Source organism: Girardinichthys multiradiatus, chromosome 13 (genome assembly GCF_021462225.1).
Source record: "Girardinichthys multiradiatus isolate DD_20200921_A chromosome 13, DD_fGirMul_XY1, whole genome shotgun sequence".
Lineage (NCBI taxonomy): Eukaryota > Metazoa > Chordata > Actinopteri > Cyprinodontiformes > Goodeidae > Girardinichthys > Girardinichthys multiradiatus.
Genome location: NC_061806.1, coordinates 13420303 through 13447698, shown reverse-complemented (window position 1 = coordinate 13447698; position 27396 = coordinate 13420303). Strand labels below are relative to the sequence as shown.

General features: G+C 39.8%; 2 protein-coding genes and 2 long non-coding RNA genes across 9 annotated transcripts in view; 1 reads left to right on the top strand and 3 right to left on the bottom strand.

The window, feature by feature from the left end:
- LOC124879994 (growth factor receptor-bound protein 10-like) overlaps nt 1–7216 on the top strand; it is a 67149-nt gene extending 59933 nt beyond the window's left edge. For all 5 annotated transcript variants that reach the window (XM_047384885.1, XM_047384883.1, XM_047384884.1 and 2 more), the window contains one exon: nt 870–7216. In XM_047384885.1, the coding sequence (XP_047240841.1) occupies nt 870–1016 (147 nt within the window). In that variant the 3' untranslated portion in view covers nt 1017–7216. The remainder of the gene's footprint in view (nt 1–869) is intronic.
- The window catches only part of LOC124879996, a 39097-nt gene extending 24781 nt beyond the window's left edge, over nt 1–14316 (bottom strand). The window contains exons 1-12 of one of the 2 annotated variants that reach the window (XR_007041191.1): nt 13437–14316; nt 13205–13346; nt 13013–13107; nt 12813–12891; nt 12668–12724; nt 12150–12554; nt 11797–11910; nt 9849–9884; nt 9645–9716; nt 9405–9506; nt 8995–9127; nt 8729–8889 (exon numbers count right to left, since the gene is read on the bottom strand). This is a non-coding gene — a long non-coding RNA (uncharacterized LOC124879996). Of the gene's footprint in view, nt 1–8728; nt 8895–8994; nt 9128–9404; nt 9507–9644; nt 9717–9848; nt 9885–11796; nt 11911–12149; nt 12555–12667; nt 12725–12812; nt 12892–13012; nt 13108–13204; nt 13347–13436 lie in introns of both variants that reach the window. The other variant, XR_007041192.1, reaches the window with a different exon arrangement.
- A 2181-nt stretch (nt 14317–16497) lies between these two features.
- LOC124879997 lies at nt 16498–18942 on the bottom strand. Its single transcript, XR_007041194.1, has 3 exons — nt 17267–18942; nt 17051–17175; nt 16498–16956 (listed from the first exon to the last, which is right to left on the bottom strand). It is a non-coding gene; the product is annotated as an uncharacterized LOC124879997 (long non-coding RNA).
- A 7-nt stretch (nt 18943–18949) lies between these two features.
- LOC124879995 (zinc finger protein hangover-like) lies at nt 18950–25696 on the bottom strand. The gene is made up of 2 exons (XM_047384888.1): nt 25552–25696; nt 18950–20076 (listed from the first exon to the last, which is right to left on the bottom strand). Exons 1-2 carry the CDS (start codon nt 25595–25597, stop codon nt 19223–19225), a joined length of 900 nt encoding a protein of 299 aa, XP_047240844.1. The 5' UTR covers nt 25598–25696; the 3' UTR covers nt 18950–19222.
- Between the last annotated feature and the right edge of the window lie 1700 nt (nt 25697–27396).

Sequence of the window (27396 nt, the reverse complement as noted above, 5' to 3'; positions counted from 1 at the left end):
TAATATAATACATAGGAACAGCATTCAAAATCCCTACTCTTCTTGCAAAAAGCAGGCAATACGAGAAAGCAGACACTGTAAAACTGTTATTTTGTAATAAAGATGAAACTATGTAGTTGATATTTTAAACCGGCTTTAGTATATTATATTAGCAGTTAGCATGATTGGTATGACTACACATAAAAAAGTCTTTATTTTCAGAGAATTACCTTAAGTCAGATTTCTTAAAGACTTCTTCCAACGTTTGGATATCCAGCAGGACAGACAGAGAGCGAATGCTCAAAATGATAAGGCAGGGCAACCTTGTTGAAATATGTTCAGCCTTCCTGTTATCTGTTGAAAGTGTTGTGCTCTGGCATCCTCAATGAAACACTGGCATATTGTAGAAAATAGCTTCATTTTAAATAGCTGTTTACATCTGTGTGCTTCCTCTGACTTACCACTTCACTGATAATGAAAATGAGTTATCTTCAGTCAGTCACAGCATCCACCCCAAAGAGGGATTTCAGCACAATCTGATAGCACTCAGGTATGACGCGTCCACTGGAGTTATAAAATATCACCACCATTTTCAATTTTATCTGCTGGATTAGCTAAAGTACCTTTTAATAATGATTTTTTAAATAAAAAGTATTTATCTTTTTAAATATGAGATCATAGATGACTTTTTTTAGTCTAAAGTAAGGTTTTGACCCCACAAAAACAGACATATTCACACTAAACTAAAATATGATATCTATTTTTTGTCTTTTTTAAAACTAAAAATGAAATTGTAGCCTGGTGATTTGTTTGCATAAATAAATCAAACTAAACTTAAGGAAGTCAACAACTTTGAATTTAACATGTGGTGACTGTGCTCTCTCCTGAAGGTTGAGGAGGACGGCCAGGTGTTCTTCAGCCTCGACGACGGTGCCACCAAGTTTACGGACCTGATCCACCTGGTGGAGTTCTACCAGCTCAACAGAGGAGTGCTGCCCTGCAAGCTCAAACACCCCTGCACCGCTGTGGCCTTGTGACACTTCACCCACCTGACACAGCTGCCCTGTTTTTTTGCACATCAGAAGATCCCCCATGCCCGCTCCCTCACCAACTCATTGGGGTTAAGGAGAAAGAGAAACTCGAGGCCATTATTTTGGGACGTGACCAACTCAACAAGAGCCGGCGCTACAGTCCCTCATTTGTGGTGTTTTTCTCCGCCTTATCGCCGTTTGGACGTCTGAACGACAATCGTTCGGACTGTTGCGTGTTGTGTTGTAGTTGTCCAGCTCCTGTGATGTGTCTTGGAGATTCAGTCGATTTGTTAAACACCAAAACTTGTGAAAACACAAGACCACTAAAGCAACATCTTTACAGCAGGAGTGTTGAGGGTCTTTTGAATGGATCTCTCCCTCAGAGTCGTACAACCCCACCACCCCCACCCACCTTCCTCCAGGCCGGATAAGCTGTGGTGCCTGCCCCTCCCTCATCACTGAGGTGGGCAGGGAGCACCACCCCTCTGACTTCCTCACTGATTATCAGGGATGGACGGGAACCTCTCTGGGTCTGATTAGAGCAGATCCAGGAGTTTCTCAACCTGTGCAGTCCAGTCTGGATAAGCTGATACCCTGTCTCTCTCTCCTCAACACCTTAGCGGGCTGGAAGTGACACATCCACAATCCCTCCCTGGTGCAACCCCGATCTTGTCGCCTCCGCAGAAGTTTAGACAACAGTTGGGACAGATTGAGGAAGTGGCCGAAGGCGAGATGAGCAGAGCAGTGGCGAGGGTTCGCTATGAAGGACAGAGGAATGTTTAATCAGGAAGGCCGTAACAAGCCTCTCTTGTAGAGTTAATTACTTGATGTCATTTAATGCTGTTTTATTCATGTCGATTCAATGCAGAACTAGTTTTGCACTCCTGGACGGACAGACAACAGCTCTCTAGCTAAAAGAAGCTGCCTCCTCTTTCTCCTCCACTCTGTTTCTGCAAAGCGTGCATGTGAATTTCCGCCAGCTCTGATTGGACGACAGCAGCGTGGGAGCAAAGATACAGCTGATTGTGCAGTTCCTATCAGAGAAGTTTAGGAACATCTCAAAGCCTCTGTGTGGCTCGCAGCAACACCATCACACCCCCACGATTAATGAATGTGCTCCTGAACCAGCTGCAGCTCCTCAAGACTGAGGAAGAGGAGGAATACTATTTTATAGACTCCTGAAAAGTGTCCACCCCCCAAGCTTCTACCATTTTTTTGTTTAGTTATTTTTTAATCAAAAGGGTTATATTTGTTGGTGAATCAGTCTCTGAATGTTGCTTTCTTTTCCTGAGCCTAATCCAAGTTCAGTGCTTGCACATTTGAATCAATCTGATTGTGGTTGGAGCTGTCCCGTTCAAATTCTGACCACTGCTCCCTCCTACAAAGCAACAAAAGCACTCTAGTAACTTTGTTTTTTTGTTTTATCTTTAAATATGGAATTTGAACAAATGACTTGAAATGTGAACTCAGTCGTTCGTGGATCTGCGTAGTCGACTGAGCTTCACTTGCCTTAAGTGAAAACGATGAGCCATGTGTAAGAAATGGAAGAAGCTATCTTAAAATGCACATACAGTGAGACGTTAGGGGGGTGGAAGGACATCACGCGTGATTATGTGAACCAGTATGTTGAAGGATAGCGCTAGATTTTGGGAAATTATCTTTCTTGCTGTTTTGCCACTTTTAGAGCTGTATGGTAAATTTCGAGGGTTTTCTTTTATTTGCGTTGTAAATTTATTAAAATAATCTGAGATTTTAGTTGAACAAAAGCTTGAATTTCTCTCTGAGGTTATAAACTGATATTTAAGTTACACATAAATGGAAAAACACGTTTTGTTTCTTATAAATTAGTTGTTTTGTTGCTTTTGTTTTTTACAAAGTTTCCAGTTCTTCATTTCTGACTTCTACTATTTTGATTGTCAAAATAATATTTTAATTTTTTTGTTCAGAATTTCTATCCACATCCCCAATGTTTGGTATTTGTCTCTCACGTTAATGGTTGCACTAGCTCTTTTAGACAGTGATATTTTCTGTGCTAAGACAGCAGCCTTATATTTAGCATTCAGGCAACAATCTTGTCTTAAGTCTTGAACTTTAGCCTCAAATTTGCATATAGGTTGAAAAAATCTTTTAAGGTCAGTTACATCAACTTGACAGCACAGATGACTGTGGGTGTGTTTACATGCACTGCAATATTCTGATATTAAGCCAGATTAGAGGATGTCCTAAAGGGCTTAGACATAAAGTGTTGAGTTCCAAAAGTGCCAAAATGCCATAAATAAATCATTTAATAAGTTACATTTTATTTAAATAAAAACTGCATAAATGTATCCTTAATTATTTAAACATTTCAATCATTTATTAAATAAGTATTTATGTGAAATGTACATGTTAAAAATCAATTTTAAAATAATTGAAGTATTTATTCAGGTGTTTTATGGTTCATTTGCCCTTCAAATGTTGCTGCGGCTTGTTATTTACACCCCTAGTGTGTGATTGGTTGACACACAGAAAGCTAACTTCAGACCAATCATCTTGATGGGAGAAGTGTTAGCCCCCCCCCACCCACTTTGATGAATGAGACCGACATTAAAAACAAATTCCAGATGAGCTGCTATCCTTAAATCAATAATAGTGAGAAATAATAGTGAAAACATATATAGAAATGATTTGTCTAATTAAAATACATTTGACATATGTTAAAGAAGGCTGTATTCAGAAAAAACAGTCCTAGAAGCACCACCAAGATGTAAATACACCTGATTCTTGCGCTCCTGATGAGTTTTTGCTCTCCTTGGCTGCTTTTGTTTCTGTAAGGTATAAATATGACATGCCACAGATGTTTGATTCTTCCTAAAATACAGGGGAAACAAGAGAACATGGCATGCAAGTAAGACACACATGTTTTAATGTCCATATGTAAGGAAATAGCTTACAAGAAAATGACTTGCCTGAGCTTGCTCACATCTACAGTCAGGGTAATAATTAAACAGTTTAAAACCACTGCAACTGTGGCAACTAAGGTTATTCTGTCCTACCATCATTAATAAACCCATGAGGGCTGTGCTAAATGCTACCAGGGTGATAATGAGACCACAATTCAGCAAAGACTATGAAACTAAGCATAAAAATGTGGATAAACACCTTCATGTCCACTGTTACGTGTGATTGGGGGACCCATGATGCTGTGGGCCTATTTCTCTTCCTAAGACCCTGTGAACCTTTTGGATAGCATGGCATCATGAATATCGCCTGTATATTTACAATAAAAATTAGGGCGTCTCTTCCAGGAAATTGAAGATGGATCATCATTGGACCTTTTGACATAATGATCCAACACCTACAGCCAAATTAAAACAAATGGTTCACCACAATAAAAATTCAACCTTTTCGCACAGCCACCTTGGTCTCCAGACATCCTGGGGATGAGTTCAAGAAAAGAATCCATAGGAAATTACCAAGAAGGATCTAGAGAGATCAGAGGTCAGAGATTGGTCTCTCTGCAAGGGGGTTGTACAAAGTATTAATAACTGGGATGCAAAAACTGTAGAGGGAAGGCTAGGTTACACATAAACACTTTAATTGAGCTGGTGTCCTGTTATAAGGTGAAGATTGCTGTGCGTATAAACATAAGCCATGTCCATACTTTCATTTAGCTTGCAGCAACAAAATCAGACTCTTGTAAACCTGCTTGGTGAAGCACTTGCATGCAAACACAATGTCCAGGATTATCTGAGATCTTCGTAGGGTTGGTTTTTATCCGTTAACGTGAAATATAGCAACACGTCTGTCAGAACAAGACCTCTGATAACATTAGAGAGAATCTGAAAAGAACTAAATTGGTGGGAGTTACTCTGTGAAACATGAGACCATCAGAATTAAACGTAGCAGGCTTGATTAGTTTTCTAGTAGTTCTGTTTAAGCTGCTATCCGTTCGTTTTTCTTAGCTTTATTATTTCAGCTCAAATTAACGATAACGCTGAAAAAGACACTGTGGCCTCATTGCTAAGACATGTCGCTATGGGCAACACATGAAGTGAATCAGCGAAACTGACCCCATTTGTGCAATTCATCTCAGATTCTACAAAACTAAATTTTATTGACAGATTTATCAGATTTCTATTCCCCAGTTTCCATGATTGCAACCGTTTCTGTCGGGACATTGAAGAGGTAAAAGACATGCTTCTGCTCTGTCCCTCTAAACTACATTAGAACCACTGTTAGAATGTGCATGAGGACACCCTGCCAAAAATAAATCTATAGACGTCAAGTGTTGTCACTGATCCACAACTCGGTCACCTAAACGTCGCCGGTTCAGTAGCTCTGTGCTCCACCAGTCAGACCTTTCCATTTGCTCAAGCCACACTGTCTCCAGGGATTAGATGTCTCACCCACCTGTGTCCAGCCCGTTAGCTATGATTTTATACGCATATAGAGAAAGGTTTGTTTGCCGTATTTGGATGCTCGAACTATTTACTCCTCTTTTTTTTAGACCCGTGAGAGAAGCACTGCTTGTCAGCTGGATATGGATTCATAGCAGACTGGAGATCATGTGGAAGTACAGTGCTTGCAAAAGTATTTACACTCCTTGACCTTTACATTTTTTTATGTTACAATCAGAAATGTTATTTTATTTTTGGGGTTTGTTTTTTTGGTAACCAAAAGTGCATCATCTTAAACCTAATGCCCCTGAATACAATCCGCGGCAACAAATTGCCGTCAGAAGTCACCAAATTAGATTTAGGTCTGGACTTTGACTGGGACATTGTAACACAGGAATATCCTTTGATGTAAACCATTGCATTGCAGCGCTGCTGTTTGTATAGGGTGTGATGCTGCCACCATGTAGTTGTAACCATGGAAATGGTGTGTTTATGGTGATCCACATTAAGTGTTTCATATTGGTCAAAAATTCTCATTTTAGTCTCATCAGAGCAGACCACCTTCTTCCACATTTAATGTTGTAACATGACTAAATGTGAAAAAGTTTACAGAGCATGATTCCTTGTGCAAAGCACTGTATCCCAACATTCCCAGTCCTTTTCTTTGTCAATCAGAGAGGAGCAGCACAAACCCACATCTCTGAGGGTCAGCTCTCACATCCTCTCACATCCTCTCCTCCTCATGGCCTCTCAATCAATGTGCTACCATGTAATCCAAGTATTTTTACATACCAATTTAGGGTTTCAGCTTTTTTCTAAGTATGTGAAGCTATGGAGATGTAGATCTAACACTGTACCTAGGTCACAGATCACTATGTATGGGGGTGTTCTGCTTTCACTTGTAATACCATAAATTTGAGGCAGATTTCTCAGTGTTTTTTGTCCTTTTTCTTTAATTACTTGATTGTGTGTATGCTGACATGTTTGCCATATGCACCACAGTATATTAAGTGTCTAAGTCTAATGTTTTTTCTTTTGATTTTGTAATCAAACTGGATTTTTTTTTTATATTGGTGCATATAAGCTGACAGGCTGTCAGAGTATCCACCTCTGATGCCGCATCTTGTAAAATCCCTCCTTCTCTATCTCTCCTCCCCAGTACATGTTACGATGTTCCACTCATACAGTCACAGCAAGGGGATTTCATTGAGAGCACACTCATTACCATATAATCCATGGTGATCTTACAAGTAGCTTTTATACACTTTTCACAAGTCATAAGCTGTAGCTCAAGAGGATTTTTTTGTATCTCTTTATATCCATATACTTATATTTTAAAAGTGCATAACTAACTACTTAGATCCAGTTTGTTCTTGACTAAATTTCTCAGCTGGTGCCTCTTACTACACAGTAGCAGTTCCTAATCGCCTTCCGTCCAATCATTGGGTTCATGTACAATTAGCTGTGACTGTGAAGTGTACCTTACTGGTGCTAAACCCTTAATGCCAGGTCAACATCAGCCACACGTCCCATCGGGTTTAGTGACATACAGAGTTCATGCAGAGTGAAAATGACTATGCTGGCTGTCTGTTATTGTTGGGTTGAAGTCAACATAAGCTGAAGTCGAAATAAACATTTCAGGGAATTCAAACAGTCCGTAAATCTTTCATTTTTTCTTCATACCCCTCATGGCTTTGCTTCCTTTTTGTCTCTGCGACTCCTGGATCTACATTGTATCCTGTTCAGGTATTTTTGTACAAATAAGGGACTGATATATTCTCTGTTTATTGGAAATTAGAATAAAAGACAAAATTGCTATAAACCAAATATGGCTGAAGTTCTCATATGTTACTCTCCAGAACAACATCAGGTGGAAGAGGGCGTGATCAGAGCGTGGTGTGGTGGGTCCATCAGGTTTCCATACTCTTACAGTGTCTTCACACCCCTTCAACCTTTTTACATTTTGTCATGCTGCAACCACAGATATCTATGTATTTATTGGAATATCATGTTTCAGACCAACATAAAAAAGAAAAATGATGCATAGTTTTAAGGCTTTCACATAAAACGATGTTTGTATTCAGCCTAATTTACTATGATACCCCGAAATAAGATTCCAATGCAAGCAATTGTACTGGGTTTTATTTAGGGGCATTGGAGTAAAAGGAGCTAAACACAAATACACGCCACATTTTGTCTGATTTTTAGATGTAGATTAATAATAAGTGTGATTCAAACTAAACATGCCTTTGATGTAACATGGTAGTGACAGCATTATGCTGTGGGGATGCTTTTCTTCTGCTGGGACAGAGAAAGTAGTCAGAGCTGATGTGAGGATGGATGATTTAAACCAAACATATTCATGTGTTAGGAGTCCAGACTTACATGTAAGACTTGAAATAAATGTTCACAGACGCTCTCCACCCATTCTGGCTGAGTTTGAGCTATTTTGCGAAGAAGAATGGGCAAAAATAAATCATCCTCTAAACGTGTAAAGCTGATGGAGACATACCTCTAAGGAACTGCAGCTGTAATGGTCTCATTAAATTTATGAATAAAATCATTGCTGTGAAACTGCTTGGCAAACGAGTCTAAACATTAACATCGATTCTTATAGACTTCATGTAACCTCTGGCGTGTGTAAATAAGTCCAGAGTGAAATCTACTGGAGTCGTTTTGACATTACTATCATCTAGAAATTGAGCTCTGATGGACACACCATCTGTGTTTATCATGACATGCTGTAGACAATTCCTCCATTCTGCACATCCCTTCAAAGTCTCAACCACAGGGGTGAGTGAATCATGATGTGGAGTTTTCTCCAGCAGCAGAGACACTTGTCATAAATGAGGAAAACTGCCTTAAGGAGGACCTGTACATTTATTGAGCCACAGTCTTGAACATGGTCAAGTGTGACATGGTCAGAATTCACCCTGAAACACAGCAGATCTGAAACAAACTTCACATCCATTCCTGGCATAAATTATGCAGACTAGTTTCTAACCACACTCAGCGTAAGGTTTTTCGTAAGTCGTACGTTTGTTTTTTTAACTTTTTGTAATTATTATTTCTAAAATAGAATTTTTCTTTACTTTTTTATTTTGTCACATTAAAACCACAGGCTTCAATAAATTTGATCTGATAGAACAGCACCTTGTAGTGCATCAATATGAAGTGGAGGGAAGGACAGCGTGGTTCTCAACACCTTTTACTAAGGATCTGGAAAGTGTGGCATGATTTTGTATTCTGCCCCTTTACTCCGACAGTGCACCCAGTTGTCACCAGAAGTTACCTGTTTAGTAAACGGGTTTTTTTCTGATACCTGCATAAAGGACCTACTTCCTTTCCTCTATTTCTGTGTCTTCAGGTCTGTCCTCAGTGCAGTAGTCCTCCAGCTGTCTCTGGGCGTTCTTCAGTGAAACCCTGCAAAGGGTATGCCGCCTTTCTGTGCACCACACTGTCTTCTCAGTCCTTAAAGGTCCTGTTGTCTCCTCTCAGTCCTGTTCTAGAAAAAACATGGCATCAATCACACATTCTTTCGTTCACAAAGATTTAAATAAATTACTCAAGGTCACTTTCTGCTCAAGTCAAAATCATGAACTCACATTTTTCAGCACTGTGTTAAGGTCAGTAGATCAGATGGAGGGGCAGATTCTATGTTCAAGTCACCACTAGCTACGGCTGATCAGCTAGTTAATGTCAGAGTTCCCCAGAGTCCAGAACTGAACTCACAATCTACTGGGATGTTTACAGAAGATTTATAGAACGATTTAAATTTCACACCTTTCTTGTGATGTCACAGCATCATCTACATGGATTTCAATAACATCTTTAAACATTACTTTTACAGTTCATAAGAGCTTGTTTTTGGATAAGACTTACTCCACTTATTCTGTTTGTTCAGTGCCGATCTGGTACAGAGACAACATGTGCTCAGGCACACATCGCTTTATTTTTCTATCTAAACAATAGATTATTCAAGGTTAATGTCTGCTCAAGTCAGTTATTTACTGACCTTTTTTTTCCACACAGTGTTTAAGTAAACATATCTTAATGCTTCTGGAGCAGGTTCTCTGTTTGAATCACTGTTGATGTGTCATCATCCCACCATCATCTTCTGTCAGTTCAAAGATCAAAGAGACTCAGTCCATTCTGACATGGATTTTTTTAATGAGAAATTGGGACAGTTTCCAGCTTTGCGCTGAATTTTAAAGAGATTTGAAACGTTTTCCTTTCTAATTAGAAGTTTTCTTACTTTTTGAGTTGACTTCATTTTCTTATCTTCCTCCTTCTGACTGGTGTTGAAGTTGGAGGAGACCTCAGAGTTCTGCAGATATCAATTTGCTTCGATGCTTACATTAAATATTTTTCTGTGATGTTACATGGTATCATCTACATGCAGCTCAAATCTTACTTTTAATATTTTTATATCAGAACAGGTTGGTTTTAAAAGACTTACTCCACATGCTCTCTGTCACGTTCCTCAGATGTCCCTCTGGTCTCCAGGGAAACGTGTGCAGATAAATCATGGCGAAATTAAATTATATTTATGTATGAAATTTGACAGAATTGAGAACCAAATTATAAACAATCCTAAAAGATAGTATAGCAGGTTACACTAGCTATACTATGTATGCAGATGTATGAAGGGGAAATTTTCAATTAAAATTCATATATTAGAATAAAACATATTATAGTAAGAAAAATAAGTATTTGAACACCCTGTGACTTTGCAAGTTCTCCCACTTGGTGCATGTCCACTGTGAGAGACATAATCTAAAAGAAATCCAGAAATCGCAATATATGATTTTTTAATAATTTATTGGTGTGTTACTGCTGGAAATAAGTATTTGAACACCTGTGAAAATTAATGTTAATATTTGGTACAGTAGCCTTTGTTTGCAATTATAAGGTCAAACGTTTCCTGTAGTTTTTCACCAGGTTTGCACAAACTGCAGCAGGGATTTTGGCCCGTTCCTCCACACAGATCTTCTCCAGATCAGCCAGGTTTCTGGGCTGTCGCTGAGAAACATGGAGTTTGAACTCCCTCCAAAGATTTTCTACAGGGTTTAGGTCTGGAGACTGGCTAGGCCACTCCAGAACCTTGATATGCTTCTTACGGAGCCACTCCTTGGTTATCCTGGCTGGGTGCGTCGGGTCATTGTCATGTTGGAAGATCCAGCCGTGACCCATCTTCAATGCTCTAACTGAGGGAAGGAGGTTGTTCCCCAGAATCTCGCAATACATGGCCCTGGTCATCCTCTTCTTAATACAGTGCAGTCGTCCTGCAGAAAAACACCCCCAAAGCATGATGCTTCCACCCCCATGCTTCACAGTAGGGATGGTGTTTTTAGGAAGGTACTCATCAAATTTCATCCTCCAAACACGGCGAGTGGAATTAAGACCAAACGGTTCTATTTTGGTCTCATCTGACCACAGAACTTTCTCCCATGACTCCTCTGGATCATCCAAATGGTCATGAGCAAACTTAAGACGGGCCTGGACATGTGCTGATTTAAGCAGAAGACCCTTCCTTGCCATGCATGACTTTAAACTACAACGTCTTAATGTATTACCCACAGTAACCTTGGAAACAGTGGTGCCAGCTCTCTTCAGGTCATTGTTCAAATACTTATTTTCCTCACTGTATATGGCAAACAAAAACCATTTCACATTTCAATCGGGCTCTCCTCTTGGTTCTGTCTGTCCTAAACTGATTCATCATTGAGAGTTTACCACAGAGAAGTCACCCAGTGATGTCATCATGCATTAATCAGCCCACCATGGAAATTTAGGAAAATGTGTTAGATAGCCATGCAGGAAAATAACTAGCTTTTAAACCATATTGCTTGGATTTCAAAGGAAACAGAAGATTTGATAGATATCATTAGACAACATTGAACTCCTTTAAGGTTTAGAAGTGCACTGAAGCAAGTGAGCATTCAGTTTGACCCTTTAAAGGCTGTAAAATAATGATGGGTCATTGGGTCAGAAACTTACCCAGTTTTAAACAAGCAGAATACTTTGACATGCATTTATGGGCATTTAACTTAACAGTTCATCACAACAGCTTCAGGGTCATATCTGAATGTTTCGATAGTCTCAAGGACACAATCTGTGGGATAAAGGACCAGTCCAATTAAATCTAATGATGGGATGATGGCCTTTTTCACAGTCTTTGTCAGAAGAGTGAAAGCCGTACATCTGTGTGCATCTGCACATGCAGAGGTGTATGCAAAAAGTCAGCCATTAAAATCCCTGCATCTGAAATAGGTATTCTGCATTATTAGCTTTGAGGTTTTGTCTTGTCTCAGTCATGTTACAGATACAACATATGTTCAGATACGCATCCCTTCATTTATATGTAAATAATAGTTCATTTCCTCCTGTTAGACTCCTGCACTCACTGGTGATGGTGAGCTCAGGTCCCATGAAGCCTTGCAGCCTGCCAGGAAACTGCTTTGCAGAAGGGTTCCTTTCTCTGGGCCTCAGGTGCACACAATCCCCCTGCTGGTCAAAGGCTGTTTTTACAGCCAGATATAGGTACGTTAAGTACCGTTTAATCTCACAAACACACACTCTAAGTGATTAAATATGACGGTTTGTGCACAGATCAACAGCACCAACCCACTACATGTGAGCGGATCCATTGCTGGACATGTGTTCATACATTGTGGCCTCAAATGTCGATACAGGCCTTGAAGCGTGCTTCACCAAGCATCTCAAAGCAATGGCAGTTTGTCCCATCACCAGTACTCACCTTTTTCCACACTGTGTTATAATCAGTAGATCAGGCAGAGCAGGTCCTGAGCTTGAGGCGTTGCCGATATGTCATTCCAGATGTTCCTTCCAGCAGCACAAACTTCACAGAAGCTCAGTCATCAGGCGATGAATGTACAACAAATAAACAGAGACCAGACAACAGCATCAGTGAAGAGGAAGAATAACCAATGAAAGCAGGAAGTCTGAAAGTTTTACATTTTAAGCGTAATTGTGTGAACATTTGTAACGTTTTTTTGTGTAAATACATATTTTCTTACTTTTTTTGTCAACTTCGTTTTCTTATCTTCCTCTGTCTAGCTGGTGGTGTCAGTCAGAGGGTCACAAACCGATGAGATTCAACCTGGGATTATCAGAGACATCAAAGGTCAGCGAAGTCTGAATCCTGAAATCAGAAAATAGTTCTGGATTTTCAGTCACATTTACAAGATGCAAGCAATGTAATTACTGTTCATCACAATGTATCATTAGAACCTGATGTGTTAATAAATTACTTACTCTACATGCGCTGTCTCTGTCTTCTGTTTCCTGTCTTCAGGTGACCCCCTGTACCAACTGGAAGGTCAGACACACATACCTTAATTTATATCTAAATATTAGATGATTGAAGGTCAATTTCTGATCACACCAGTCATGTTCTCACCCTTTCCACCCACAGTGTGATCAAGTGGTGGAGCAGGTCCTCTGCTTGAGCTGACGTCGATGTGTCTTTCCAGATGTTCCTTCCAGCAGCACAAAGTTCACAGAAGCTCAGTCATCAGGAGTTAAATTTACAAGCTGTTTTTAATTTTGAGCTTAATTTAGTTGAGATTTAAAATGTTTTGTAAACAGATGTTGTCTTACCTTTTTCCTTACCTTGATTTTCTTATCTTCCTCCATCAGACTGGTGGTGTTAAAGGTGAAGGTTCACAAACTGAGATTTAACCTTGGATGATGAACTGGGTAGCATCAACAGCATATTCGTTGTTTAACACGATTGTCTTTATAATCATCACATTTTATCAAAGAAGCTTGGATTGTTAATTAAGGACTTACTCTACATGCTTTCTGTCTCCGTCTTCAGGTTATCATTAAATCACTGGATTTTCAACAGGAATTTCTGCTTGTCCTCTAATTGTCTCGCTCCTCATTGGACCGGTGTTTTGGTCTCATCCCAGTCATCTTACTGATACAATATCTGATCAAGCACAAATTCCTTCATTTATATAAATAATATTCAATAGTGATTGAAGGTCACTTTTTGATCCCATCACAGTCTTGTAGTCACCCTTTTCCACACTGTGTTATAATCAGTAGATCTGGGGCGGTGGAGCAGGACCTCTGTTTGGGTTGTTGTTAATGTTTTCTTCATCAGCACAAAACTCAGGAGCTCAGGTATGTTGACATGAATTGACAAAACAAAAGCATAGGATTCATGAAGAGGAAGAATAAACATGGACAGCAGAAACTCAAATATGGAAACTTACTTTGAGTTCAACTTTGTTCAGATTTGAAAAGTTTCCTGTAAATAGACGTCATTTGTTCTACATTTTTTTCTCATCTTCCTCTTTCTGACAGGTGATGCTAAAGATGAAGGTTTACAAACTGATTGGATGTTTTCTATTTTGTCTATTAATTGTTGCTACAATTGTCTTTCTGGATTGAAACATATAACTGTTATTTTAACCAGGCCTTTTCAACATGTTATTGTGTTGTTATCTCAATAAAAGCTTACTCCACTTGTTCTCTGTTCCCATCTCTCCCTATTCTGTCCTCAGATGTCCCTCTGATTGGAAGCTCTTCATCAATGAATCTGAAATTGTGTCTCTGCTTGTCATGTAGTGTAGGTTTATTGCAGGACCAAAGTGCTAACAAGAACTTGAGAGAGTCGTGGTGAGATTAAATATTTAATGAATAATGAGAGACTGGCATGGAGAACTGGGTGAGACAACGGATAATGTGGCAGAGCAACGAAGCATCGGGACAAGAGCAGTGGAACAAAAGAATCCAGCAGTGAGAGGAGAAAACAAAAAAACGACAAAGAAACAACCCAAACCAGGAGGTCACAAGAAGGCATAGAGTTCTGGAGGGCACCGGCAATGGTGACGGAGTTCTGAAGGTTGGCAGTGGTGGTGAAGGAGGTCTGGAGGCTGGCTGAGATGAAGCCCTGCTGGAACGTGAGGCAGGTCCACCTGGAGTACTCAGGCACAGGAATGTGAGACAGCTCGTCCTTGAACACCTCGGAGAACTCAGAAACAGGAACATGAAGCTGAAGTGAAGTTGAAGAAGGTTCAGCAGAAGGTGTAGATGTCGAAGAGGGAGATGATGAAAATAACAGAGCCAAAAGTGCTGATGAAGGGGATGATGCTGAAGGCTGCACAGAAGGAGTCTCTGAAGAAAACACAGCAGACCAGAGAGCTGTTGCTTCTGCTGACATGGGAATTGCTAAAGTTGCTGCTACTGCGGATGCCGCTGAGGACGTAGGAGCTGCTGCAGATGCTCTGAGGAGAGTTGACACTGGCTCAGCTGCTCTCTAGAGACATGACGCAGGATCTGCAGACGACAGCCAGACCCTCGGAAAAGGAGTCGTGAAGGCAAGAAGGCGGGCAGAGGAGGGAGCAGCAGGAGGTGTTGGCGAAGTGAGGCGAGGCATCGAACACGCGTTCTGGCTAGATGGTGGGAAGGGGATGCCGACGTCCTCAGCGTCAGGCTGGTGGTCTGCGCTGCTTGGTCCATTTGGTGGCTGGATTCTTTGCCAGACCAAAGTGCAAACAGGAACTTGAGAGCCTCATAGTGAGTTGAAATATGTAATGAACAACAAAAGACGGGCACGGAGAACTGGGCGAGAAGACAGAGCATTGGAGCATCGGGACAGGAGCAGTGGAACGAAAAAATCCAGAAGTGAAAGAAGAAAACAAGGAAACAACAAAATACTCAAACTAGGAGGTCATTGCAAGGAGGCACACAATTCTGGAGGCCACTGGCAACTGGTGATGGAGGCCTGCGAGAACCCTCGGAGAACCTTCTCTGAGGCCAACTGGAAGTTGTAGAGAGTCTAGGGTGGAGCTTGGCAAACTTGTTCACAGCATGCTGGAGTCCAAAAAGAAACTCTGGAAGAGGGTCCACTGGACCCAGGGATCCACAGAGGGGCTCTGGAGTCTGTTCCACTAGATGTAGGAACCCACGGAGGAAAGTTGGAGAATGGTGTGGAAACCGGGATCCCACCTGGACACCCTTGTCAGAGAACTCGGGAACAGGATTGTGAGGATGGAGTGAAGTTGAAGAAGGTTTAACAGAGGGTGTAAATAGCAAAGACTGAGATGATGAAGATAACAGAGCCAGAGGTGCAGATGAAGGGGATGATGCTGAAGGCTTGCACAGAAGGAGTCTCTAAAGAAAACATAGAATCGCTGAAGTTGCTGCTACTGCAGATGCCACTGAGGACATAGGAGCTGCTGCAGGCAGCTCAGATGCTCTGAGGAGAGTTGGCACTGGCTCAGCTGCTCTCTGGAGACATGACGCAGGATCTGCAGACAACAGCCGGACCCTCGGAGGAGGAGTCGTGAAGGCAAGAAGGCGAGCAGAGGAGGGAGCAGCAGGAGGTGTTGACGCAGGTGGTGGAGAATGGAGCTGATGGTGAGGCAAGGCATCGAGCGCGGGTTCTGGCTAGATGGTGGGAAGGGGACGCTGACGTCCTTGGCGTCCGGCTGGTGGTTTGTGCTGCTTGGTCCAGTTGATGGCTGGATTCTTTGCACTTTCTCATGGTAAGTTGATATACTTAATGAACAGCAAAACACTGGAACGGAGGACAGGGCGAGAAGACGAATTATGTGGCAGAGCAACAGAGCATTGGGACAGGAGCAGAATCATGCAGTGAGAGGAGAAAACCAGAGAGCTTAAATACAGAGAAGTTAGGAGAAAGGCAAGGCAACAGGTGAGAGAAATCAGGTGTAAAGGAGGAACAGCTGAGACCAATAAAGGTAGAGGAGCTGAAGGAGAAAATGAACAGGAGCTGAACAGATATCCACAGGAACACTGGGAAAAAATCCTGCAGATATTTTATTTCTATATAGTGGATCACCTCCTGCTTCCTTTTCTACTTTCTACACAGGCAGTAAATCGGGTAGTGCAGCAGGTCCTCTAATATTGCCATGTTTGGTGGAGTTGAAGGATCCAAACGCAGGCAGGAAACAGGCAGTGATGTGAATTTCTAAGAACTTACAAACAGGAAGGGAACCAGAAAGAAAGGAAACAGGAACCACACAGGGGACAACAAAAGACCCCAGTGAGGAGCGGTTGAAAACCAAAGGACTAAATACTTGGAGAGTGGATTAACGGAGCGAGGAACAGGTGAGTATAGTTAACTGCTTTGGGAGCAGCTGTGTGGGGAAGCATAAATAAAATAGGTCCTGCAATGAAACACTGGGGGGATTATCTGAACAGGAATGATACATTGAATCAACAGAACATGACTAATGAGAACAATAGTCAGAATACAAGCCTGAGAAAAAGCTGAACTAATACAACAGAAAATGTGAAAATACAAAACTCAAAGTTCTAAAGATTGGGACACACTGATGATCCATTGTTTCAGATGCTTGTTCCATCACAGCAAAGAACAAAGAAACTCAGTTTATAACAAAAAAAATATATAGGAAAAAAAACACACAAAAAGGAATCATGCTAGCTTTTAGCTTTAAGCTCAGCTACATGTATATTTAAAAATGTTGTCTAATTATATGTTTTCTTACTTTTTTTGTCAACTTAATTTTCCCATCTTCCTCCTTCTGACTGAAGAGGCTTTAGATCTGCAGAAATAAACAACTAGAAATTATTTAGCTTGAAGGGTTATTGTATCATCTACATCTTAGAGCTTGGTTTGTTAGGCTATTAAGGAACTACCTCCACATCCTCTCCCTCTGGATTATCTGTCCTGTCTTCAGGTGTCCCTAGGAAGCTCTTCATCGGCCTCAATATCCTGGATCCTCACAGGATTTCTGCCTTTTTCAGTTTCAGGGTGCTTGATCCTAAATAAACTAATAAGTGAGCTAGTCTACAATATTTACATTATATTTTAATTAACTGATTACTGTGAAAACTTTCTGAACATGTACTCACCCTATTCCCCACGCTTTGTAGAAGTCAGCAGCTCAGATGATGGTCCTCTGTTTGTCATCGTAGATCTCCTCAGCATCTTCTGGTAGCCAAAGCCCATGGAGGCTCAGTCCAATATGACATTCAATAACACTCAATGACACATAAGAGATTAACAGAGGTGAAATCAGGAGGAGAGTATTTCTCCAGAAAGTACTTTTCCTCGAAATAGGCTTACTAAATATTACAAAATTATTACTAAAGTAATATTTCTAACCATATTTCTGGCATGGCACAGGTACAACCGGTTTCTAACAGTCAACACAACGCACACAACCCACATTCAGACACCTGAAATGCTCTGTCTCAAAGTGGTCAGAAGTCAATCTGTGTTCTGAAGCATTGTCTCATTTCCTTATTCAGCAAAAGCCAAGAGACCACTTGATAACCATCTGTTGCCGTGACAGTTTTATTTGTCCCTAGCAGGGTTGTCTCACCTCTTTTTAGTTTTTCCCTGGCAGTGTTACCTCACTCCATAGACATTTTATTTTGTCTTACCTCTGAAGATTTGAATGTGTAACCAGTAGCGTCTTCTCACCCCTTAAAATATTTAATTAATATCCGTAGCATCAGTAGCATTGTCTCCTGCTATAAAGGTTTATTTGCATCCAGCAGTTACCTCACTCCTTAGTTTTAATGTGTTCCAAGTAGTGTTGTCTCACTCCATTAAGATTTTTATTTGTCCCCAGCAGTCTGAGTAATGTTGGCTCACTCCATGGAGATTTTAATGCGTACCGAGTTGTGTTAACTCACTCCTTAGAAGTTTTAATGCGTCCCCAGTAGCAATGTCTCACTCCTTAGAAGTTTTAATGCGTCCCCAGTAGCAATGTCTCACTCCTTAGAAGTTTGAATGCGTCCCCAGTAGCATTGTCTCACTCCTTAGAAGTTTTAATGCGTCCCCAGTAGCATTGTCTCACTCCTTAGAAGTTTTAATGCATCCCCAGTGTCATTGTCTCACTCCATAGAGATTTGTATTTGTCCCCAGCAGTGTGAGTAATGTTGTCTCACTCCATAAAGCTTTCAATGTGTCCCCAGTAGCCTTGTCTCACTTTATTGAGATTTGTATTTGTCCCCAGCAGTTTTACCTCATTCCTTACAGATTTTAATGCGTTTGCAGTCCATGTGTTTTCAAGGAGGATTTATTTCTTCCCTTTTGTGCTTTCTTTGTCCATCTTAACATATTCTCTGCATCCTCTTGGCGCACTGTTGTGATTGATCCTCTTGGATTATTTTGGTTGCCTCCTGTTGTCTTATTGATTCCATGGCCTATTTAAAAATGTGTAGAAGATGTTGCCACAGTCTCTCCAGATATCTCCAGATAATCCTTAAATTTTAAAAACCAAAACCTAGCAGCGGGATAAAGAAAAGCCCCGGCGCAAGTCGCTACCGAAGGCATCACCAGTCCTGCCAGACTCCTTAATATCTAAAAACCAAAACCTAGCAGCGGGATAAAGAAAAGCCCCGGCGCAAGTCGCTACCGAAGGCATCACCAGTCCTGCCAGACTCCTTAATATCTAAAAACCAAAACCTAGCAGCGGGATAAAGAAAAGCCCTGGCGCAAGTCGCTACCGAAGGCATCACCAGTCCTGCCAGACTCCTTAATATCTAAAAACCAAAACCTAGCAGCGGGATAAAGAAAAGCCCCGGTGCAAGTCGCTACCGAAGGCATCACCAGTCCTGCCAGACTCCTTAATATCTAAAAACCAAAACCTAGCAGCGGGATAAAGAAAAGCCTCGGCGCAAGTCGCTACCGAAGGCATCACCAGTCCTGCTAGAAAGCCATCGGCTTTAAAACACAACCAATAAAGAAATTATCTCCAGAAATTATCTCCAGATATTATCCACAGATATGTTTCCAGGTGGGTAATTAGCTAATGCCAAAGGTTGATAGAAAAGGTTCATGAAGGAAATAGCTCTTCTCTAACGACTAATCCTCTTGGCAGGGAGTTCCTCTTCAGCACATCCCTCCCTTGTCCTCTTTCTGGAGACGCAGGGGCCAGATGTTGAGGGAGCCGGGTCCAGTTCAACACTTTCCTGGTAATGTGGGGAGGTCCCTCGAAGTGAGTTCTCTTCTTGACACTCTAAGGGCTCTTCCTGGAGGTCATGGTTCCATGGGAGTCTGAAGTGTGGAGGAATCGTCTGGACAAAGCGACACTGTGGTGGAAGGTCGTCCTCATCTTCATCAACCTCTTCTTCCTCAGAGCTCACTGTGTCATACCCAGAAACCTCGCTAGATACCTCAAGCAACTCACCAAATGCCGAAAAAGAACTAACATCTGACTCCTCTGACACGTCATCAACACTGACCTCTCCTTCATCTTCTGAAACGGACTCCTCATCTGGACGGTCCAGAGGCTCTTCCTGCAGGTCATGGTTCCATGGGAGTCTGAAGTGTAGAGGAATCGTCTGGGCAAAGCGACATTGTGGTGGAAGGTCGTCCTCATCTTCATCAACCTCTTCTTCCTCAGAGCTCACGGTGTCATACCCAGAAACCTCGCTAGATACCTCAAGAGACTCACCAAATGCCGAAAGAGAACTAACATCTTCAAACTCAACCTCCTCATCATCACTATCCTCCTCATCATCATCATCACCAACGTTTCTCTCATCATCATTTCTCTCATCATCATTTCTCTCATCATCATTTCTCTCATCATCATTTCTCTCAACCCTACCTTCAAAAGGCCTGAGCAGAACAGCTAAAAGATTAAGGAAATCGTTTAGGTTTGGGAGCAGTCTCAAGGGTGGATCAGCTGGAACCACCACGATGTGACCTGTGAGGAAAAAAAACAAGAGACCACATGAGATCTGGTGCATCCCAACACTTTAAAGCAGAACTTAAAATGAACGCTAAATGCTTTATTTTAGGTTTCAGCTGTGTTTGTGTGCCTAGTCAGGTCTGAGTAGACTTGATCAAAAAGAAAATTGCTCTGTAAGATGTGATTATTCACACATTTTTAGTGTGCCAACGACAACCTGCACTTTAAAGCAAATTTCCGTTCACTACAAAACAGCGAGAAACGCATATAAGAACAAATTTCTAAGTAAAAACCACAAGCGATGAGTATTTTTCCTTGCATTCCAACAGACAACACCTCACGAGTATCCATATAACATTTATATGTACAATGGCAGCATGAACCATCACCACTCAGTAAAAACCTTGCAGTTTAACAACAAATCATTACAGACAACAAATCAAATCTGGATACTAAGGTAAAACAAATCGAAAACTGAAACCATAAGTTCATCAGATATAGAATGTGTAGAGGAGGACTTCTCAGTGTGTGCAAATAAAACAATGCTTTCGGTGGAGTTTCAAAAAAATGGTCTCATTCAGACACACCAATACGTTTAAACAGAAAACCACCTAATGCATTTTATTTAAACAGGAATTTGAACCATTGATAACTTTTGTGGTTTATTGTGAACATTTCTGTATTGGAGCAGTGAAATTAAGCACTTTACACTGCTTTAATAATGTAGACTTTATAAAACTACAAAACTAACTCAGAACACATGCCATGAATGTATTTAAACTCATATGCAGAGGTGGGACCAGGTCATTGTTTTTCAAGTCACAAGGAACTCTCAAGTCTTTCCTTTCAAATCGAGTCAAGTCCCAAGTAAGGATATAAGTCACAAGTCAAGTTTAAAGTCAAAACATGCAAGTCCCGAGCGCAGTCCAAGTAATGACCTTTAAATTTTAAGTCCTAAACAAGACATTTAACCAAATATGTAATTTAATCAGAGTAATATTTAGAACAATTTTAAAGAATTTCTGGATAAAATTTTTAAATGTGTATTTGTTTTCTAGAACCAGCAAGAAATGATTTTCTGATGATGCTTTTTGAAGTAAATCTTAACTAAGTATGACAACAGCAGGATGTTTTTGTTTTCTGCCCTTTTCAATTTAGTCTACCTTTTGTTGACGTCCATAAAATAAAAGCCTGTGGGTACTTATCTAGCTGCATGTTTCAGATCAAAATTAAATACTAATGTAAATACAACACGATTTCTTAAATGCAGTTCTAACTCGTCTGTTTCATAGGGCAACGGCAGGACACATGAGAGCTTCATTAATCGAATAACTTCATTTTATGGGATGTTTTGTTATTGTTACAGAGAATAGTTGCCTTTAAGTTAGATTGTTAAGGCTTCAGAAATGCAAAGGTTTTTCTGCTTTTCAGCTTGTTTACCTTTTTAATAACTTTCATTAATTTTAATTAACTCTAACATTCGACTCTTTCATTGAACAAAGAGAAAGTGCCACATTGAAGTGGGTAACTGTGATGGCACTCTTCAGTACTTTCCTTCTTCGTAAAAGGTATTAAGTGTTGTTAAGTGGAAGTGATGAAATGTCATTTCTGTTAAAATGTTTGCTGATATCATCAAGTCAAAAGTCATTAAATTTGGGATTGTCTTCGCTGATTTTGCAAGTGTCATGACTTGAGTCCAGTGCTCTGCCTATGTGGGACATATCTATCTATCTACCTATCTATCTATCTATCTATCTATCTATCTATCTATCTATCTATCTATCTATCTATCTATCTATCTATCTATCTATCTATCTATCTATCTATCTATCTATCTATCTATCTATCTATCTATCTATCTATCTATCTATCTATCTATCTATCTATCTATCTATCTATCTATCTATCTATCTATCTATCTATCTATCTATCTCTCTCTCTCTCTCTCTCTCTCTCTCTCTCTCTCTCTCTCTCTCTCTCTCTCTCTCTCTCTCTCTCTCTCTCTCTCTCTCTCTCTCTCTCTCTCTCTCTCTCTCTCTCTCTCTCTCTCTCTCTCTCTCTCTCTCTCTCTCTCTCTCTCTCTCTCTCTCTCTCTCTGTCTCTCTCTCTCTCTCTCTCTCTCTCTCTCTCTCTCTCTCTCTCTCTCTCTCTCTCTCTCTCTCTCTCTCTCTCTCTCTCTCTCTCTCTCTCTCTCTCTCTCTCCTCTCTCTCTCTCTCTCTCTCTCTCTCTCTCTCTCTCTCTCTCTCTCTCTCTCTCTCTCTCTCTATCTATCTATCTATCTATCTATCTATCTATCTATCTATCTATCTAAAGACTCCAACACATGGCTTTAGGCAACTAGCAAAATTATTTAGAACAAAGCTAAAACTTTGTAGTAAGTACCTGATTTCAAGATAAGAAATTTTGTTTGAGCCCTTAACCTTAATTAACAAGTGTCACCATCAGTCCTGTTCCAGTATACAGCCAAATTTGTGAAAGTATACCACAGATGCTGGCTGATACACAGTATGTCTCCCAGACTCAGGATCCTACAAGAAACATCTGGCGCCATCTAGTGGTCAGCGCACACTACATCAGTTTCATAAAACCTCATTTCGGCTAATAAACTTGGTAAATTTGTTGCCTTGCAGCAAAAAAGTCCTTGGTTCGATTCCCGTCCGGGGGTCTTTCTGCATGGAGTTTGCATGTTCTTCCCGTGCATGCGTGGGTTCTCACTGAGTACTCTGGCTTCCTACCACAGTCCAAAGACTGTTAGGTTAATTGATCTCTCTAAATTGCCCTTAGGTGTATGAATGAGTGTGTGCATGGTTGTCTGTGTGTTGCCCTGCGATGGACTGGCGACCTGTCCAGGGTGTACCCCGCATCTTGCCCATAGACTGCTGGAGATAGGCACCAGCTTCCCTGCGGTAGAAAATGACTGACTCTATATATATATATATATATATATATATATATATATATATATATATATAGATTAATTCCATACAGACTGATGTTTTACAGCTTTTTTTTCTGTTAATTATGATTATTTTCTGCTTGCAGCTAATAAAAACAGACATTTAAGATTAGAATACTACAGAATATTGTAATCCTAATGAGGAATATGGTTAATACCGGCTTAATGGTTGTTTTTTCTGACAATCAAGCCTTGTCTGAACCCATATTCTAATTTATTGAATATATATATATATATATTCAATAAATTAGAATCTGCATTCTGATGAGGCTTGCTTATCAGATTAAAAGGACCTTAAAGCAGGTTTCAAACTATTTTATCATAGAGCCCATATTTCTGTATTAAAAATGTTTTTTTATTGGTTTGATATAATATTGTAATCTTAAATTTAGTGTTTTCATTAGCTGTAAGGGGAAGATCATCGTAACTAATAAAAATAGGGGCTTGAAGACCTCAGACTTTTAATTCAACATTTTTTAACTCTACAATTTTTCAGAATCACCACCAAAGCCCGTCTGACACCTCCAACAGTAAATCCTACTATACAAATATAAACCTGCATAAACACACACATAGTCTACAGTAAAAATGGACAAAACTCAATGTGGAGCTAAATAGATATGCAGACACAAATGGTTTTTCTAAAATTACAAAAACAGTGTTTAATTGGTTTGGAAAAGTATATCCAGTGTTGAAATGGTCATTTTATTCTGTCTGTTGCTCTTTTTTATTAATGTTTTATATAAAGAGCTAGAAAGTCATGAAGTCTCTGTGAAAAAAGTCTAATATTACTCTAATTATTTCTAGGTGGGATTGGAGTAAACTAACATTCAAATAAAAATACTGCATTCATTCAACATTTTATTGTTCTAAATACTTTTTTTATATTACAGGCTTCACAGAGACTAAACATGTTTTAAGCATTTTTCAAAAATATGCCCAGGCCAGATGCTTTCTTTCTAACGTCTGAGCACCAAATAAGACAAAATTGATTCTCTTAAATGTATTTTTTTTTTCAAACCAAAAGAATTATTATCCCAATCACTTCACCACTGGTATCATTCCTGACATTTCTCCACAAATTTCCACAGACTAACAAATAAATCACATCTATTCTCTCAAAACAAGATGCCTCTTTTACATTTCTATACCACTCTGCAAAATTCACTCAACTAGTAAATATGTCACAGCTCAAAAATGCAACATAACAATTCAATTATATTCAAAAATACTTTATTAATCCCAAAGGGAAATTAAATGTTGTGGTAGCTCATACTATGCAGTGATTTTGTAATATTATTAGAAACACATTGTCTTAAAATTGTTTATTGTATTTGAACCAAAACAGTGTTGGGGTATCCAGGAAAACCATATTTTCAGGGCATTTTCCAAAAGAATGGGCCAGGCACCATTTTGTTTGCCAAGGATCGGATACCAAACTCAACAAAAATGATCTTCAACCAGAAATGTTTTAAATCACTTAAACACTGTTAACATGTTTGACATCTCCCATAATTATATTACACCTCTAAAAATACAAAGTTGGTTCCGATATTTTACCAAAGTATCCATGGAGACAAGTATGTTTATTATGGCATTTGTTAAAAACAGGCCTTATTTTCAAAGTATTGGACAACAAATACAAAAAAACGTATTATCTTAAACCAAAATAACAGATTCTTTGTGTTAGCTTTCCTGACATTTCTCCACAAATTTAAGTGAACTAACAAATTATTCAAACAACTCAAAACACAATTTGTTTCTTTCCCCACATTAATACTACTGACAACAAATTATTTAAAAAAAAAATATATTTTTTAAGTATTACAATTGTTTCTTTTATTTCACCAAGGTATCCATGGAGACTATATGTGTTTTCAGGGCATTTTGTAAAAAGGGGCATCTAGTTTCCCCAACTCTGGACACTAAATTCAACAAAAACGTATTCTTTCAAACCAAAATAACATTCCTGACAATTCTCCACAAATTTCAGTCAACTAATAAAATCCCTATACCACTGTTAGCATTTCTGACTTTCCCCACAAACCTTTATCAATTTAAAACATATTACACACAAAAATGCAAAGAAACAAACCATGGGTCCCTTTCTCTCTTTCTTTAATAAAATAAATAAACTAAATAATTAAGATGTAGGCCTATTAATTGAAAAATACTGTCTTTTTAGTTGTTTAATGAAATTCCACCAACGTATCCATAGAGACCAAACATGTTTTCCGGGGCATTCTTTAAAAAAACAGACCAAGTACCATCTAGTTTTCAAGTATTCGACACCAAATTAAACTAAGCTGATTCTTTAAAACTAAAATAAGAGTTTGGTTCACATCATTGCTCCACTGTTAACATTCCTGACATTCCCCGCGAATATCAACTAGATGACACATTAATTCCCTAAAATGTTATTTATGCTAAGAGCTAGCTGTCAGAATCTCCTAAAAAACATAAAATTTAAAAAAAAAGTACTAATATTTTTGTAACAAACTGTTTATTAAAATAGTAGAAGAATGACATAAACCTTCCAGCTGAAACTCCCGCAGGTCCACCACCGGTGCAAAACCCATTTTCAGCAAGTTATCAAACCAGCTTAGCACAGACTTATTCAACAAGGTTAAACCTTCCGAGGCTTTAAAGGCTCCTTCAGGTGTTTCCTTCCTGAGTCCAAGCGCAAAGGGAACGAGTGAAGAACGTGAGGGTCTTTTAAACGCGCTCCGACGCCAACGTTCCGTTTCCATGGTTCCAGCTAAGGAGCGTAAGCGCGTGTGCGTGAGAGAGATCGGACTACAGAAACGTGCTAATTGCCGCAGCCAATTAATACAATGCAAGGAACCTTGTTCTGCAGATCCATCCTCACACATAGGATCCTCACATATAGCGCCTGCTAAAATGCTCGCTGGCAGTCGTCTTAATTATTCTACCATATTCTAAAACATTATTGTAGGCTATAATTTGCACATAGCCTTCATGTATCAAAGATGCCCATAGCAGAAAATTTGAATGATCATTTTCGGGCTCATTTAGGGGATGTATTGTATTGTATTGCAGATAAACTCTAACCCCACGCCAGAAATCCACCTTGCAGGGCAGCAGAGGAAATCAAACTGTGTATTTTTAAGAAAATAGTTAAAAAGCTGTGACTGAGCTCAGGTTTTTTCACGACTGAAAATATGACCAATGTGCTTAAAAAGGATTACTGCATCCATCTGGGGTGTGTGTGATTGTTTGCACACACCATTAGGACATTTCAGCATGTGGAGCCCCCGTGCGTAATTACGCACTGAGGCGAGGGTTTGTCTTCTGCAGGGCGATTAGAGGCTATCGAGTCAATGTCGTCTTCAATGAATGTTATTATGGATGTTTGGAAAAATCTGGAACCGCCTTCGAGACGAGAAACCTGGCGCTCCGCAGCCATAACAGTGCCTATTCTTTCTACGCGCGGTTTGTTGGACTGGCTGACCTCTCCGAGGGTCACGGAACACTGTGGAGTGCTACAAAAGGTTACTGAAATGAACTCTGCAGCTTTGCACAATATTGCGCTGGAAAAAACATAATAATTATATATGAAGATATCGAAGTTGTCTTCTTTGGACTTTTCCACTCATTTTGGCCTAATGTCAGACCAGTTTCAAAATAAGTTTTTGTTTCTTTGTTATGAGTCACTCCGAGATTAAAAAGGATCTTAAATCAAGCGATGAAACGTGTTTGTACCAAAACAGAATAGGAAACATAATAAAAAACTATTTTTACGCTGGATCTTGAAGCAATTTTTAAAAGCAGCCTGCCATGAAGTGTTCCTGTTTTTGATTGATTCTCCGGAAAATACCAAAGATGTTCCAAAACATCTCAAATAGGAGATTGGGACAAATAAAGGTATTTCCAAAGAGCGATTAGATGAAAGCATCCAGCTCAATCCTTCAAAAAAAGACCTTTTAGAAAAGGTGGGAAACTGTTGATCAAGGCCACTTTAAAAGTCTTCCTGAAAATTCTGGCTTCCTGGAAGCAAAGTAGGGCAGAAATCTAAGGTTAAAGATGTTTGCAGCGTACTGTACATTTCTAATCTGTGTGTACACTGTCAGGGTAAATGGATGCAAAACTATACAACTCTTCATGTGGACCACTAGAGGGCAGTATTACCATCTGTTGGCATGGCACATGATAATTCTTTGGGGTAATTTGACTAATTGCTGAACCCATTTCCAAACCTCATTATTTTTCTCTAGTATTACGCTCACCAGCCACTTTATTAGGTACACCTTGCTAGTACCAGGTTGGACCCCCTTTTTCCTTCAGAACTGCCTTAATCCTTCATGGCATAGATTCAACAAGGTACTGGAAACATTCCTCAGAGAGTTTGGTCCATATT